Source organism: Neomonachus schauinslandi, chromosome 15, assembly GCF_002201575.2.
Source record: "Neomonachus schauinslandi chromosome 15, ASM220157v2, whole genome shotgun sequence".
Classification (NCBI taxonomy): Eukaryota; Metazoa; Chordata; class Mammalia; order Carnivora; family Phocidae; genus Neomonachus; species Neomonachus schauinslandi.
Window position 1 is genome coordinate 36988684 of NC_058417.1, and position 13977 is coordinate 37002660.

A 13977-nucleotide genomic window follows, 5' to 3' on the forward strand; every position below is an offset into this window, starting at 1 on the left:
GGGGAGAGAAGGCGTCAGAACTGGGGGAGCCATGGGCTTGCCGGCGCCCAGCGCCCACCCGCTCTCCTCGGAACGCGGGTGAGGAAAGAGCCGGCGGCGAAGGGAAGGCAAGCGTGGCCCCAGGACGCGGGACGGTAGCCACAGCTGCCCCGCTCCCTTCGGACCCAGCTCCCCGGCCTCCCCTTCCCCGCCCCCCATCTCACCGCCGCTCCGGGCCTGCTCCTGCAGCAGAGTCCTCAAGATCCTCCCCTGCAGGGAACTCAACTCCCGCAGCCGGCCCAGCTCCTCTGTCAGCTCCGTGTAAGCCAGCGCCAAGTTCACCCTAAAGGACACCCCAGCCCCCGCCCCCCCCCCCCCCCGGCAAGGCTTGACTCCAGCCGGCCCTGACCCTGCGGTCGGAGGGCACGGAGTGAGGGAGAGAAGGGAAGTGGGTGTACTGTCCCAGCTGTGGACGGAGAGCTGGCTGTGCCCCAGTCTCGGGCTCTCCCTTCCCTCCAAGGCCCTCCTACCCCAAGGGCAGAAGGTCTACCTCAAACACCACCTCTTCCAGGGAGCCTCCCTCTCTTCCCAGTGAACCTTACCTGGGCTAGGGCAGGGGCTGGGGCTGGGGAGCTCAGTGACGCCAAGGGGTCCCTGAATCCATGTGCTCACCAGGGACTGCCTATGGCCCGAACACTTCTGCCACACGTGTGTGTGAATGTTTTCTAATCTGTGCAGAAGCTGTGCTGACGGATAAAACAGATTCATCCAAAACCAGCACTGAACTTACAGTCGCTTTAGTTACTGTGAATTTTCTCAAAGAGCAAATACTAAAAGTGTTTAACTGCAACCCGTGTGTTGGGGGCAGGGGTTCCATGAGGAGTCCTCAGCTTTGAAGGACTGGAGACCCGTGCTCTACAGCCTAAGAGCCCCATCCCGTAGATGAGGACACGGCCTTCTGGCTTGCCAGAGGAGCCAAGTGACAAACTGGAACCCAGGTCCGCCAAGTGCCAAGTCCACTGCCCTTGCTTCTACCTCAGAGCTGCCCCTGAGCTTTCAGTCTTGCACCTCCCAGAGTCTCCAGGGAGCCCTTCACATGGAGAGCTTTGTGGGCAGCTGCTGTCCCGCACACCTCCAGAGGGTGCCACCCACGATAAGCACTTAGCAGAAGTGGCATTGTTCTGGAACTGCCCTGGGAGTTCTTCGAAAGGGAGCATTATGTTGCTGTATCTATATTCCCAGCACCCTGTCCAGGCCTGGCACCCAGTAGATGTTCAGGAAGTGAAGAATGAATGGAGCCTCCCCATCCATTTGCCTTTCTTCTTCCCTTTCTTCCTCCCACTTCCTCCTGGGCACCCACCTGCACGGAGCTGGAACAGGCTCTGAACTTAGCAAAGACTTCACCCACTTCCTTTTCTCTTCCTTTCTCTTAGGGTCACTTTGTTCAGAACTACAGAAGGTTCTCTCTCTCTCTCTCTCTCTCTCTCAGCACTGCCCCTCCCCTCTCCCAGCCTGGGCTGCACCCCTCCAGGGAGCCCTTCCTGACCTCACATGCCGCTCTGTGGTCGCCTTGGGTCCCTGCTTTCATCTCTGTCCCAGGCTTGGACATAGCCTGGGAGGCAGGGGTTTGGTTTCATCGGATCTCCCTGCCCCCTTCCCAAGTCCAGAAGGGACTCCTGAGCTTTGTGGAAGTTGGAGCTGGAGGGAGGTGGCAGGGAGAGGCTCAGCCATTCCAGATGGATCTCCTCCCAGGGGAGGCCCTCTTGCTCTAGGAGCTGTAGGGTGCTAGGCATGAATAGGGTTGGGGGGCGTGTCTCCAGACCCTGAGGGCCCTGTCTCCATCCCAAGGTAATGGTCATGGGAGAGAGGATGCATGTGGAAGGGAGGGAGTGAAGGTAGGAGTGAGCCCAGTTGAGTGTGAGGGACGGTGTGAGTGAGTGAGTGAGTATGTGTCTCTGACCGTAGAGGAGAGAAGGGGAAGTCTTGAGGTTAGGGCTTCAGAGGGCAGGAAAAGCAGAGGTGCAGAGGGTAGATAATGACTGAGCTCCTTCACTCTACACTCTCTGCTCACTGCCTGGTTCTCTCTTGCTAATCCTGGGGCGAGCTGGGTGATAGGGGGGCAAAAGCCCCTCCCACAACAAAACTATTTTTAACCCATTTGGGCCAAAGCCAAATTATTGCAAAGAGGCTGGGATTCTGGGGGACAAGTCCACTTCCTAGGAAGAGAGAGTGCTCACTCCCCATCTGAGGGTGCACAGGGATGGATGGGAGCAGAGAGGAGGGAGTCCTTCGGGGAACCCTGGCCGAGGTGCTGGAACCTCAGTTCTATCACGTCTCAGCTCTTAGGTGATGTGTCCTGTGCTCCCCCATCTTCATCCCACGGGTCTGTGGGAAGAAATGGCATTGCCCCCATCACACCGGCGGGTGCAGCCTGTGTGTCCCACATCAAATTGGGGACTCCCCAGTGACAGGCTCCCCTCTGAGTGCAGGAGCTGTGTCTCCCCCATCAGACTGGGGGCTTCGGAGGCTCATGCCGACCCTCAGTGGCAGGATCAGGAGGGGGCGGCTCTGAGCAGGGCACCGACAGAGCGTCCCCCTCTGACAGAGCAGCGGGGCGGCTGCCAGTCCTCTCCCCATCCGCCTTCACTGCTGTATCTCAGGTGACAGATACAGGTCGGCACCTTCACACCCCGCCTTGGAGATCTCACCTGCCACACTCAGTTCCCAAGCCCCTATCTCTCCCCTAGTTGCCTTCCTTCTCTTGTCAGGAGCTACCCCAGTTTCCACCGCGCTGTTCCTGGCACCCTCCTCACGAAAAAACAGGTCAGCAGGAAGCCCCTAGCCCAGAATGCCCAGCCCCTCTCCCAGCTCTGATCAGGTGCAGGGAGGAGGGCATTGGCGGAGGAGCCCCAGGCAGCCTCACAAAGACCTCTAAGTCCCCAGGCAAGGTGGTGGGGCCGGATCTCTAGACGTCCCATGGCCCTTCCGGACCACCCCTTTCATCAAGCATCTCTTCCTACCTCAAGACGCACAGGCCCAGGCTGCTAAAGATGCTAACGACCTGAATGACTCACATTAGAAAACACTGCCAATTCAGTGGAAAAAAAATCTCAACTTCACAACACAACCAAGGCTTGCACACGTGCACCTGAATGCACATTCCATTTCCTGGCTTCCCGGCCCACACCTGAATGCTAGTCCCCACCATCGCGACTGTTTGGGAAGCATGGGTCAGGTGAACGGCAGCAGATGGCTGCTCTGGGCACTTCTTGATTGCTTAAATTATGGGGGGGAGTTCTGTCTGCATCTCTCAGAACCTGGGAGGGACCTAGGGAGAAAAGAATGATAGGTAACCTTGAGGAGGGCTTACCACGGGGCTGGGCATCATGCTAAAGAACGTTTCTGAATCTTCAAAACAACCCCACAATGTGGCCACTCCTGTCTCCATGTTACAGATGACAGGACTGAGGCTTACAGAGTCATCAAGCCTAGGAGCAGTGCAGGACTGGCCCCCTGGACTCTAAGAAGGTCCAGGCTACTAACCACTAAGCTATGTACTGCCTTCCAAGAGGATCAGGAAAGTGGGGGAATGGGGGCTGGGAGGGTGGCAGAAGGGAAAGAGGAGGAGGAGGAGGAAGCTGGGGAGCTCCTGAGCACCACCACCCATGCCCTGGGAGGGGAGAGGAAGGTGCTAGACATACATGGAAGATCAGAGCTATGAAGAAGCTGGCTCAAGGTCATAGAGCAGTGGTGGCACAGAGCAGGGACTCAAACCTGCTCTTGGCACCTCAGCCTGCTGAGCTGGCACCTTCGGAGGAGCCAGAGAACAAATGGCGTGCTGGCAGGAAGGAGGACTCCCTCCACTGCAAATCTTCCCACCCTTCATTGACTTATCCTTCCATTCATTCCACGAATAATGCAGGGATCTCAAAATTTCATCTGGAAACAATAATCTTCACTGTGATTGATAAAGCAACTGAGATGAGGAAGGTCAGGGACCGAAGCCTCCCTCTGTAAAGGGGCTCTTTCTACCCCAAACCAGCTGGGAGGCACATGGACTCGGCAGCGCCTTCCCCAGGGAAGTTCACTGGGGGTCCATGCTGGGCTGGCCACAGGGAGGGCCAGCACTGAGCCATGGCTTTGGAACTAGGAATGGACTTGAGGTCAGGATTAAGGCTGGGGTCAGAGTCAGATTAGGGCTGGGTCTGATAGTTCATTTTCCAGCAGGATTGTGGACACAGCTGGGGTCAGGATGAGGGATAGGACTAAAGTCAGGGATGGAATCAGTATTAGGGTAGGATTGGCGTCAGGACCACACAGAGCTGGTCGTGTGATCAGAATCACCAGCTGACTCAGAATCAGGAGGAAAACAGAAATCCAGCATTCCCAGCCCTTCCATCTTTGCCCAGAGCTGCCCCCAGCTGCCCCCAGCCACCTCACCCTCGTGGGGGAATTTTGGGACCAAACTTTCCACCACCCACGGGCACACCCAGCATCAGTCTTCCCGCCCGACCCTCGGGGAGGGAACCACAGGCACCGGGCCGTGGAGCGGACTTGAGGTCGCGGGCCGGGGGCAGGAGGAAGTCGCTCTGCAACAACCCAGTGCTCTACCACTTCCTTTTAGGCGCCTTGAGCCCCTTCACTCTCCTCGACCAGCTATGACTTGCGGTCCACAGAGCCTGGCTCTTCATGGCAGCCCTGCCATGCTCCCAGCACAGCTAGATGCTTGCTGCGTCTGGAAAGCTCCTGAGAGACAGCCACACTGAGCAGCTCACGCCAGGGCTGGGGACCAGAGTGCCTGGGCAGGGGGGCATGCATCCCAATTGGTCCAGGACTAACCTGGTTCACACGAGTTGCCCCAGCAGAATTATGAAGATTTTTGAAATGCTAACATATTGAAATTTTCACTTTCAAAACTGACCAAGGTTTTGGTTTGATCAACAAGTCATCCGATCATCCCTCATAGAAGAGCCTCCTACCTGAGGAAGAACCTGAACCAGAAAAACACCACAGAGGTACTATCGCCCCATCTGCTCAGGACCTGCTTGGTAGTCACACTTAACTTCTCTCTTAACTTCTCCAGTTACTTAACTTCTTTGTACCTCAGTTTGCTCAGCAGTAAAAGGGGACAATACCTTCACATCTTCGGTGAGAATGAAATAAGAGTTTGCAGGTAAACTGCCTCACACAGTGTCCGGCCTGGACGAAGGATGGGGAGTGCCCAGGAGACAGGTGGAGGAAGAAAGAAGGTCGTTTTGATCCTTTTTTGGAGATACCAGCTCAATGACTTTGGTTTAAGAATGAGGGGAGGATATGCAATTTCCCATCGAGGGAGACAGTGTGGGTAAGAGCTGCTCTCAGCCTTCCTGGCAAGGAAAGAGTCAGAGACAGATTCAAAGCCCACTGATCCCTCAGACCACAATGAGGAGGGAGTGCTGGGAGCCAACTTCAGAGCTGCTCCCCACCCTCGGGGAGTCCCAAGGCTGCAAGTGCTCAGGGGTTAATTCCTGTGAGCACCCCTGCCCTGGCTGGAGGAGATTTGAAAGAAAGGAAGTAGGGAGGGTGAGAAGTGTGAAGGGGGAGGCCCTGGGCCTGCTGGTTCTGGGGCATGAGGCTAAGTTCAGGGTACACGGGGGTCTCCGACTTCCGTCCTGACCCACCCCACACTGCCCTTGACCTCTGTGCAGAGTTTCCATCCTCTCTCTCCGAGTTCACACTTCTCCCCCACCACTAACCGCAGCCCACGCAGAGGCTTGTGGGCGGAGAGAGGGGTGTGGGGCGGGGGGGGCGGAAAAGGGCCAGGGCTGCAACACTGAGCCCCCCACGTTGGGAAAAAAGCAAGCCCTATAGTTCTCTGCCTCATCACTCATACTGAGCTCCCATCTTCTCACAGGGGGGCTCCCATCCCTCACTGCGCCCTCACTCCCTTCACTGAGCCTGCCCACCTGAGCCCTCAGCCCCCTCAAGGAACCCCCACTCCACAATTTCCCCTCCACTCTCAGCACTAGCCACGCCCTCAGAAAGGCCACCCTCAGGACCTGTGACTCTGAGCTGGGCTCAGAGGGGAGGGGGCTATGGGTTCTGCAGCCCTCCCACCCTGGGCTGAGACCCTCCGGGGTCCTTACCTCCCTGTGCATCCTAAGGAGCAGGCTGGTCTCCACTCCCACCCTCCCTCATCATTGTCTTTGGCCCCTGACTGACCTCCAACAGCTCTTCCTCTGGTACAGTCTGTCCCCTGGGCACCAGCCACCAAGCGCTGGGCTGACCAAATAGCAGGGCAATCTTGCCCAGAGGTGAGATCTGGAGGGTGGCAGAGTGGCCTGGTCTGGTCTGGATGGCCACTTTCGGAGGAACACTGATGACCAGAGCAGGTGGGCTGGGGGCTGGGATGGGAAGGACTGGGAATCCTTGGGGCCAGGGCTGCCTCAAAGGCCTGTCCCCTCAGCATGGGTAGGACCCCTGGGGGGAGGGGGGCAGGTAGGATTAGCAGAGGCAGTGGCAGTATAAGGGGGGATATTTTAACAGCCAGGACCCCCACAATAAAACTGGCTGCCCTGGAGGTGTCCAAACGGAGACAGGTAAGTACCTTTCAGGAACACACAAGACTCCTCCGGAAGGCTAGCCTGGATCCAGGAATTTCCCTGACCCCCATGTGGATAACCCAGCCCTGCATTCCTCTCCTGGGAAAGCCCACAGGTAAAATTCCCACTAGCCTGGAGGGTCTGGACAAAATGGAAGGAAGAAGAGGGGCTCGTGGGGGAAAGTGAGCTGAGAGCAGGTGACTGAGGCCTCCGGTGGAAGGACAGGGGAGGGAGCACTAGGGAAGCAATTACCAAAAGGAGCTGAGTTTATAAGAAAATAAAACTGCCGGGGGAGTGAGGACTTCCTCTGAGAATTAACTCTTGCCAAGCTGGGGCTGTCCAGAGATGCTCTGCATGAAAAGAAGTGTGAGGCTGGGCAGGCAGAGCCTGGCAGAGAGGTCCAGGAGGCGCCGAGGCAGAGTCCCAACCATCCAGGGACGGAGGGGAGGAGCTGGAGGTCACCTCTGGTAAGCGTGGCTCCAGCCAGCCTCTGGCCAAAGGGCCTGGGTGGGGCAGGCGCCTCGGGTGGGAAAAAAAGGGGCTGTCCTGGCCACAGGGGCAGCATGGACACTCGACCCCCACAAGCGCCTTATGGGAGGAGTTCTCCTTCACTCACTCACTCACAGCCTTGGCCCCCTGCGATTCGATCCGTTGTTCCTTCTCTGGCCTCCCACCCTTATCACCTTCCTCCCACATCTCTCAGTAACGAGTGACCTCTGAGCCCAGGACAGAAACCTGAGGCCGCAGAGGTACCAGTAAAGCAAAGCCACTCAGCATCCCTGGAAGGATTCAAAGCTTTGCTGTTCCAATTCCAGCCCTGCCAAAAAAAGTCCTCTCTCTGGATTCAACCAATTGGAGGGAGCCTTCACTGCTGGTCGGCTAAGAGGGGGTGGGACTCAGTGAGCCATAAAGGGCCCTACGCTGTAACTTTTGAGGCAGGCTAGGCTTCTAGAAAGTGTGTGTGTGTTCTGCGTTTGGGCACATGGGTTAGGATGTGCCCAGACCCACAAGCTAGGGCGGACACGCTGCACAAGCAGCCCCGAACCCCTCCCGGCAGCCTAGCTGAGGGGTCCCACCCACCAGTCCCACAAACTGAGTTCTCATCCCCCAGCTGTCACAGCTCCACCCAGGCCCTCACATCAGGGTGCAGAGGGAGCTGAGGGGTATCCCCAACTGGCCAGAAGCTGGGAGGAAGGTGAGAAGGAAGCCTGCTGGAAGGAGGATCCCTGGGGTCCTCGTGCGATGGAGAGTTAGTTCCTGCCCCTCTCTGGGCCTCAGTCTTCCCCTCCAATGAAAGTAGGGATTCTGTGCCACACGACTGGCTTCAGGGGAGAAGGCTTAGGCGGAAGGAGGTTTGCGCTCTGTTTCTCAGAAAGCGGGAGAGGATGAGTTCAGGGTGCGGATGTGAAAAGCACCAGGCTCGCTGCTGTCAGGCTGCCACTCACCCTCTCCCTGACTGCCCAGTGCTGCCCCAGAGGACCCCACCATGAGACTCCCCACCGACAGAGCTCCCTCCCTACTTCCTGCTGCCCTTCCTTCCCAGCACGATTCCCAAGGGACACCCCAGCAGAGCATGTTCTAACTCCCCTCCCTGCTGCCATAGAACTCAGGTAAGCCCCTCTTCATCTCAGCCTCAGCTTTCTCCTGAGACAGAAAACAAGGCACCACGAATCCTGAAAGAGACCACCTCCTTCCTCCTCACCAGGGAGGGGACAGCCAACCCAACTAACTGGCCCTCTTACTGGGACAGAAAATGGGGCCCCAGAGAGGCCCAGAAGCTCACCGGGGGACACAGAACAGAGCAACAAAGCTGCTGAGATCTCTCAACCCCTGACACCACAAGGAGGCATACGCTTGGGTGCCAGAAGAAAGCAAAGGGAACATCCCAGAACGCCACCTCCTTCCTGTGAAGCATGCAGAGCCACACAAGCAAGCCAAACCCCACAACCCTGATGCTGGAAGAGAGGTCCTACAAGCAACCCAGAGCAGGGGAAGTGAACCGAAGGGGGGACCTGGGAAATGCCACCCCCAGGGCACAGAGGTTAAGAGGGAGAGGATTTCAGATGTGACTTACTGATCATCCCCGACTCTTTTTACCCACGCCATGTCCCGCTCTGACTGGTTGGACGCAAGATCCTAGGGAGGAAGACTGAGGTCAGATGCCAACAGTCACCTTGCCCGGACCCCCCACCCCTTTACCACTCCCAGGGCCAGTCTATACCCAGGGAGGAAGTCCTGGGCCTCTAAAGGCTATTTCCAGCGGCCCCCAGGCCTCCATGGAGCTCTGGGCAGGGTCCTGGGCTCCGGTGCCCCAGCCGCTTACCTGGGCCCTGCTCTCCTGCAGCTGCTTCAGCTCCCCCTGCAGCCGCTCGCACTCAGCCTGGAGCTGCTCCTCCCGAAGCTGAGCCCCCCGGGCCTCGCCCTGGGCAGCCTCCAGAGCCTCTTCCAACCGCCGCCGCTCCAGCTCACTCACGCTGGCTGCGGGGCCCGGCCAGCCTGCTGGCAGGACAGAGGATAATGTCAGGCTGGGTCCAGCTGCTGGGCATCCTCCACTGACTCCCAGACCAGCAGAGACTGAAACAGGTGAGCACCACATCAAGAGAGATCCAAAAGGGCCAGCCAGAGGCCAAGTACCCCGAGATGCCTCTACTGAGGTCTATGAGGAAGGATGGCCTGAGCTGCTTCTTCTGATCTTCCCGCAGGCCAGGGACAAAATAAGAGGGCCTCATGAATCCCGGGCCACATTCAAATCTCCAAGCATCCTCTGGCCTCTGCTTAATCACCACCTAGGACAGGCATGGGGACTCTGAGTGGAGGTGCCCTCTGCTGACACACACGGGAACTGCATGGAGGGTAGCGGCGGTGGGGGGGGGGGGGGGGGCGGGTGGCAAGGGGAGGGGGTGTCAGTGGGAGAAACTGGGTAAGGGAACAGGTGGCAAAGAGGGATAGGGTAATTATGGGAGAAATTTAAGACATTATAATGGGGTGTTGACTCTCAATCCCAGAAGGGAGAGGTATCCAATGATGCTGAAACGGAGGTTAGGCTTGGGGACTTTGGGCTAGGGACATCGGGGGTCAGGGAGATCTCACCGTGACTCAGGCCAGATCCCCCTCTCAGTGCCAAGTAGTGCAGGTCCAGATCAGCACATGGTGGGGCAGGGGCGGGCGGGGGGCTGGGGCTGGAGAAGGCGGCGTCCCGGAGGCCTTGCTGCTGCTGCAGTTGCTGTTCCAGGCCGCAGATCTGCCGCAGGTGGGTCTCCACCAGGGCCCGCTGCCAGGACAGACCACGGGGTGGGGTCTGCACAGGACCAGGGAACCCCTGAGGGCCCCCCAAGCCCAGGACTCCCGCACATCTGGGAAGCCATCCCCCCTACACCGAGCCGAGACCCCAGGTCACACATCCCGGCTGCACTCTCAGGGGCCAGGAGTGTGAGGTCTCCCAGCAGCTGCAGTGCAGACGCTTCTGCCCGTTGCCCCTTGCACGGTCAGTGTTAACGCCTCTTCCCTGTCATGAACACACAGGACACTTATAAGACCACACGGCCCCCTCCGTCCAGGCACACCTCCCCAGCAGAAGTGTAACGACTTCTATTCGCCACTCTGGGCTTCACCCGTCTCATCTACAACATGGGGACAGCCACACTTACCTCGTGGGGTTGTTCGAAAGACTAAAATCAGTAAATGTATCTAAACAGATCACAGCGGTGCCTGGCACACAGTAGGGGCCGCGTAAGTGTTTATGATGATTAAGGCAAAGCATTTTTACACAAATGCCCCACAGTGCAGCACTGTGGTCAGTGAGTGCCCTCTTCAGAGGAGGGACAAGGCTAAGTGACGTGACCCAGGTCACAGGTAGGAGCTGGCGGAGACGGCGTCTCCTGACTCTGACGCCCATCCCCCTGCTCACACGCGTGGCCATGCCCCTACCCAGAATCACACACATGCCGGACCCATCCCAGCAGTCACAGAGACCCGATTCCCTCTGCCCTCACCCACACAGCCTTCCAGGCACAGGGCCAGAGGCACAGAGTCAACCCAGCACGAGACCCAAACACGCGCACAGAGACACGGCGTCTGCAGGGTCACCGAATGGCCAGGGTGTGCCGGGAGTCACTCACAACTGGTATGACATACTCAGCCCCACTCACGAGGGTGACGGGCACTCAAAGACGCACAGGAACCTACTGGGGTCCACACCACAGACACACACACGTGGGGTCGCACACCATCACACCACAAGGGTCACACCCTCAAGCACCCCCAGCTCCCTGGGCCTCACCATCTCCCCCAGCTCTGTCTCCAGGTCGCTCTTCTCCACGCAAAGTTTCTCATAAGCCTGGATCATCTCCCCAAGCTGTTCTTCCTGCTCCTTATTCTTCTGCAACTGGATGGGGCCCGGAGGGAGTGGAGGGCACGCCACAGTCAGGTCCATCCTTGACGTGGGGGCCGAGCAGATCCCCGTGCCTCCCCCCCCACACACATCCAGCACCCAGCTGAGGGGTGGGCGAGGCTGCAGCCCATTCTAGGGAAGACTGCAGCCATCTCTGATCAAGGAGACAGAGCCTGGGGGTCAGGGGCGGGAGGGGTTAGAAAAACACTGGAGCAAGGAGCTCAGGGAGCCCAGCCTGGGCTGGGAGGGCAGCAAGGGGCTCACCTCATGCTGGAACTGGTTGAGCTGTTGCTGTAGGCTGACCTTCTCCATCTCCAGCAGGGAGCCATCCTTGATTTCATACAGAGAGAAGCCGTGCTCCTCTCCAAAGTCATTGATCAGCGGGTACTGTGGGCAGGCAGGCCCTCAGGAGAGCTGTTGCCCAACTCCCTGCCCAGGCTTCAGGCCTCCACCCCACAACCTGCCTTGAAGTCTGGGTCCCTCCCTCCCCTGCTCAAGTGGGAACCACAGGACCCGGAGGCATCTCCCACCAACCAGATCTTGTTTAGATCCAAGATCCCACCCCTTTGGCCCTTAGGATCCCTTCCTCACCCTTCCCATCCAGAGCAGCCAAATCCCTCACGGGAGACCCTCAAGTTCCCAAGAGTGTGGATCCTGATCCCTCTTTGGGATTCCTGGGATCCCCAGTTCCTGCCCCTCGGGAACCCCCACCATAACACACACACAGCCAAACCCCCATCATTTCCAAGTCCTGACCTTGATCTCATAGACTTTGAGACGGCGGCGGAGGGTGGCATTCTCCCTCTCCAGACCTCCCAGGCGCTCTTTAATGTCCCCATAGGCTGTGATGAGGGCGAAGTGGGAGGCGGAGCACATGTCCCCCCCCCAGCGAGGGGTCTCCGGGGGCATCCAGCCACACCTCACTGGGCCCCAGTGCCTCCTGGGTCAGGATGCTGATGTCATCTTCAAACATGGACTCCATGGCAAGGGCCCGGGCCTCGGCCCCCACTGGGCCTCCTGGGAGAGCAGGAGCAATGGTGGAGAGGGAAGCCTGGAGGCTGTCCCTGATACCCCTCAACCTGGCCCAAGGAACACTGTGGCCAGCCCGAGAGGCAGCTTGGAAGCTCCCCGCCCCCCCCCCCCCCCCCCCCCCCCCCCCCCCCAAAAACCCCGTGCCGCCCGGGGGGGGGCCCTGGGGGGGCCCTCCCCCCCCCCCCCCCCCCCGTCTCCCCCCAGACTAATAAGCCCTATCTTCTCTGCTGCCTTTGAGGTAAGGGGCTGGAACCAGCTAAAGACGTGGAGGGAGGGGGGAAGACAAGTAGGGACAAGTAAGCCAGGCCAGCAGCAGGGAAGGGTTCCTTCCAGAACCCAGGGAGACCTGTGGACAAGAGAGGACTGCCTTCCCAAGTCAGGGCCCAGCCGGGGCTGCCTTGACACTCCTCAACCCCTCTCCACCCCCAGGCCTCGCTTCCCCAAGTACCTCTCTGCCAAGCTCCTCATCCCAGGCCGCTGCACCCCGGCTCCTCCCTAAGGCCCAGTGCGTCTGGGAGAGTCAGCCCCACCACTGTCAGGACGTCCTCTGTGGGGCCCCCGCCCAACTTCCCAGCTTCTTCCTGCAGGATCCCGGAGTTCAGGAAAAGGAAGTACCTCCCCCACTCACACCAGCGCTGTGGCAACCCTCCAGGCCCTCCTCGCCCCTGACCTGGGACCCACAGGAAGTCCTCCCAGAGTGTCAGAGGGAACACACAGTGCGGGGAGGGGGGGGGGGTCCTGGGAAGGGACCACCAAAGAATTCCCTAGCCCGCCAATGTGCGCTCACACAGGGAAATGGGGAGCCCTGGGAGGGGGCAGGAATGACTCAGGGCTCCGAAAGAGTAGGCGAGGGGGTGCGTGTGTACTTCTCCGGGCCCTGTTTATGAATGTGTGTCTGTGGTTGGAATGTGTGGGGGGAATGTGTGTGTCTGTGAATGGGTGTAGGTGTGTCACAGTCAATGAGTGCCTTTGCAGGGCTGCGGCTGGGGGTCGGGGATAGAGTTGGGAAGTGGCCGAGTGGCCGAGAGGCCGCGTGTGTTTGTGTGTGCGCGTGTGTGCACGCGTGCGTGAGCGTGTGTGAAGGGTAGCACGTTCGGGGCCGTGTGTCACGTGAGGCACTATGGGAATGTCCGAGGTGTGTGTGCGCGTAGGAGAGGGGGCTCGGCGTGAGGTGTGAGTTGAGACGGTGGGGTCCGCGACCTCCCAAAGCCGGGCGGCAGGAGCCTGGAGTGCAGAGGGCTCAGGCCCGGGCCCCAACCCCCCCCACACCCCATTAAGTGCCAGGGAAACGCGTGTGACCGGGTCTGAGTAAGGAGTGTGTGCGCGTGTCTCTCCCCCTCGCCCCCCCCCCCCCCCCCCCCGCCCCGCCCCGGCCCGGCGGCCCCGGGTGAGAGCCGCGGAAGGCGGATGGGGAGGGGGGTGCCTCCTCGGCCCCGGGCCCCTACTGCGGCCCCTTTAAGAGCCGCCCTTTAAACCCCTTTAGCTCGGCCGACAGAAATTGTCGCCCCTCCCCTCTCGGGGGCCGAGACCACGCAGCCCCCTCCCCCACCGCTGGCCAAGCCCCGGGCCCCGAGTCGGCCGTCCCCGGACCGGAGAAGGGGGCTCCGGAGGCGCTGCGGCCTGAGGAGCGGCGGCGGAGGGGGAAGGGGGGGGCGCTGAACGCGGGCGGCCGGCGCCGGACCCTTCCCCTCCCCGGCCCGCCGGGGCCAACTGCTGGCCCACCTCCCGCCCCCTCCTCCGGCCCACCCTGCGACCCCGGGGGGTGGGGGGGGTCGGCCCCCGGGCGCCGCTCCCCTCCCCCCGCCCCAGCCCCGCCGGGGACTCACAGCTGCTGCCGGTTCCTGCTTGTAATCGCAGCTTACCCCCTCCGCCTGCTCCCTCCCCAGACGGGCACCAGTGCCCCCACCCCCCTGGCACCGCGCTCCGCTCTCGCCCTGTCGCCGCCGCCGGGTCTCTCCCCCCCCCCCCCCCCCCCCCCCCCCCCCCCCCCCCCCC

The 13977-nt window shown here is 60.0% G+C and overlaps 1 protein-coding gene across 1 annotated transcript in view; it reads right to left on the minus strand.

Moving 5' to 3' along the window:
* TBKBP1 (TBK1 binding protein 1) overlaps window positions 1-11941 on the minus strand; it is a 15220-nt gene extending 3279 nt beyond the window's left edge. Inside the window, 8 exon segments of the mRNA XM_044921829.1 lie at window positions 204-322; window positions 8635-8696; window positions 8884-9056; window positions 9651-9831; window positions 10840-10944; window positions 11215-11337; window positions 11707-11835; window positions 11837-11941. Of these exon segments, the coding sequence (XP_044777764.1) occupies window positions 204-322; window positions 8635-8696; window positions 8884-9056; window positions 9651-9831; window positions 10840-10944; window positions 11215-11337; window positions 11707-11835; window positions 11837-11932 (988 nt within the window). The 5' untranslated portion in view covers window positions 11933-11941.
* Between the last annotated feature and the right edge of the window lie 2036 nt (window positions 11942-13977).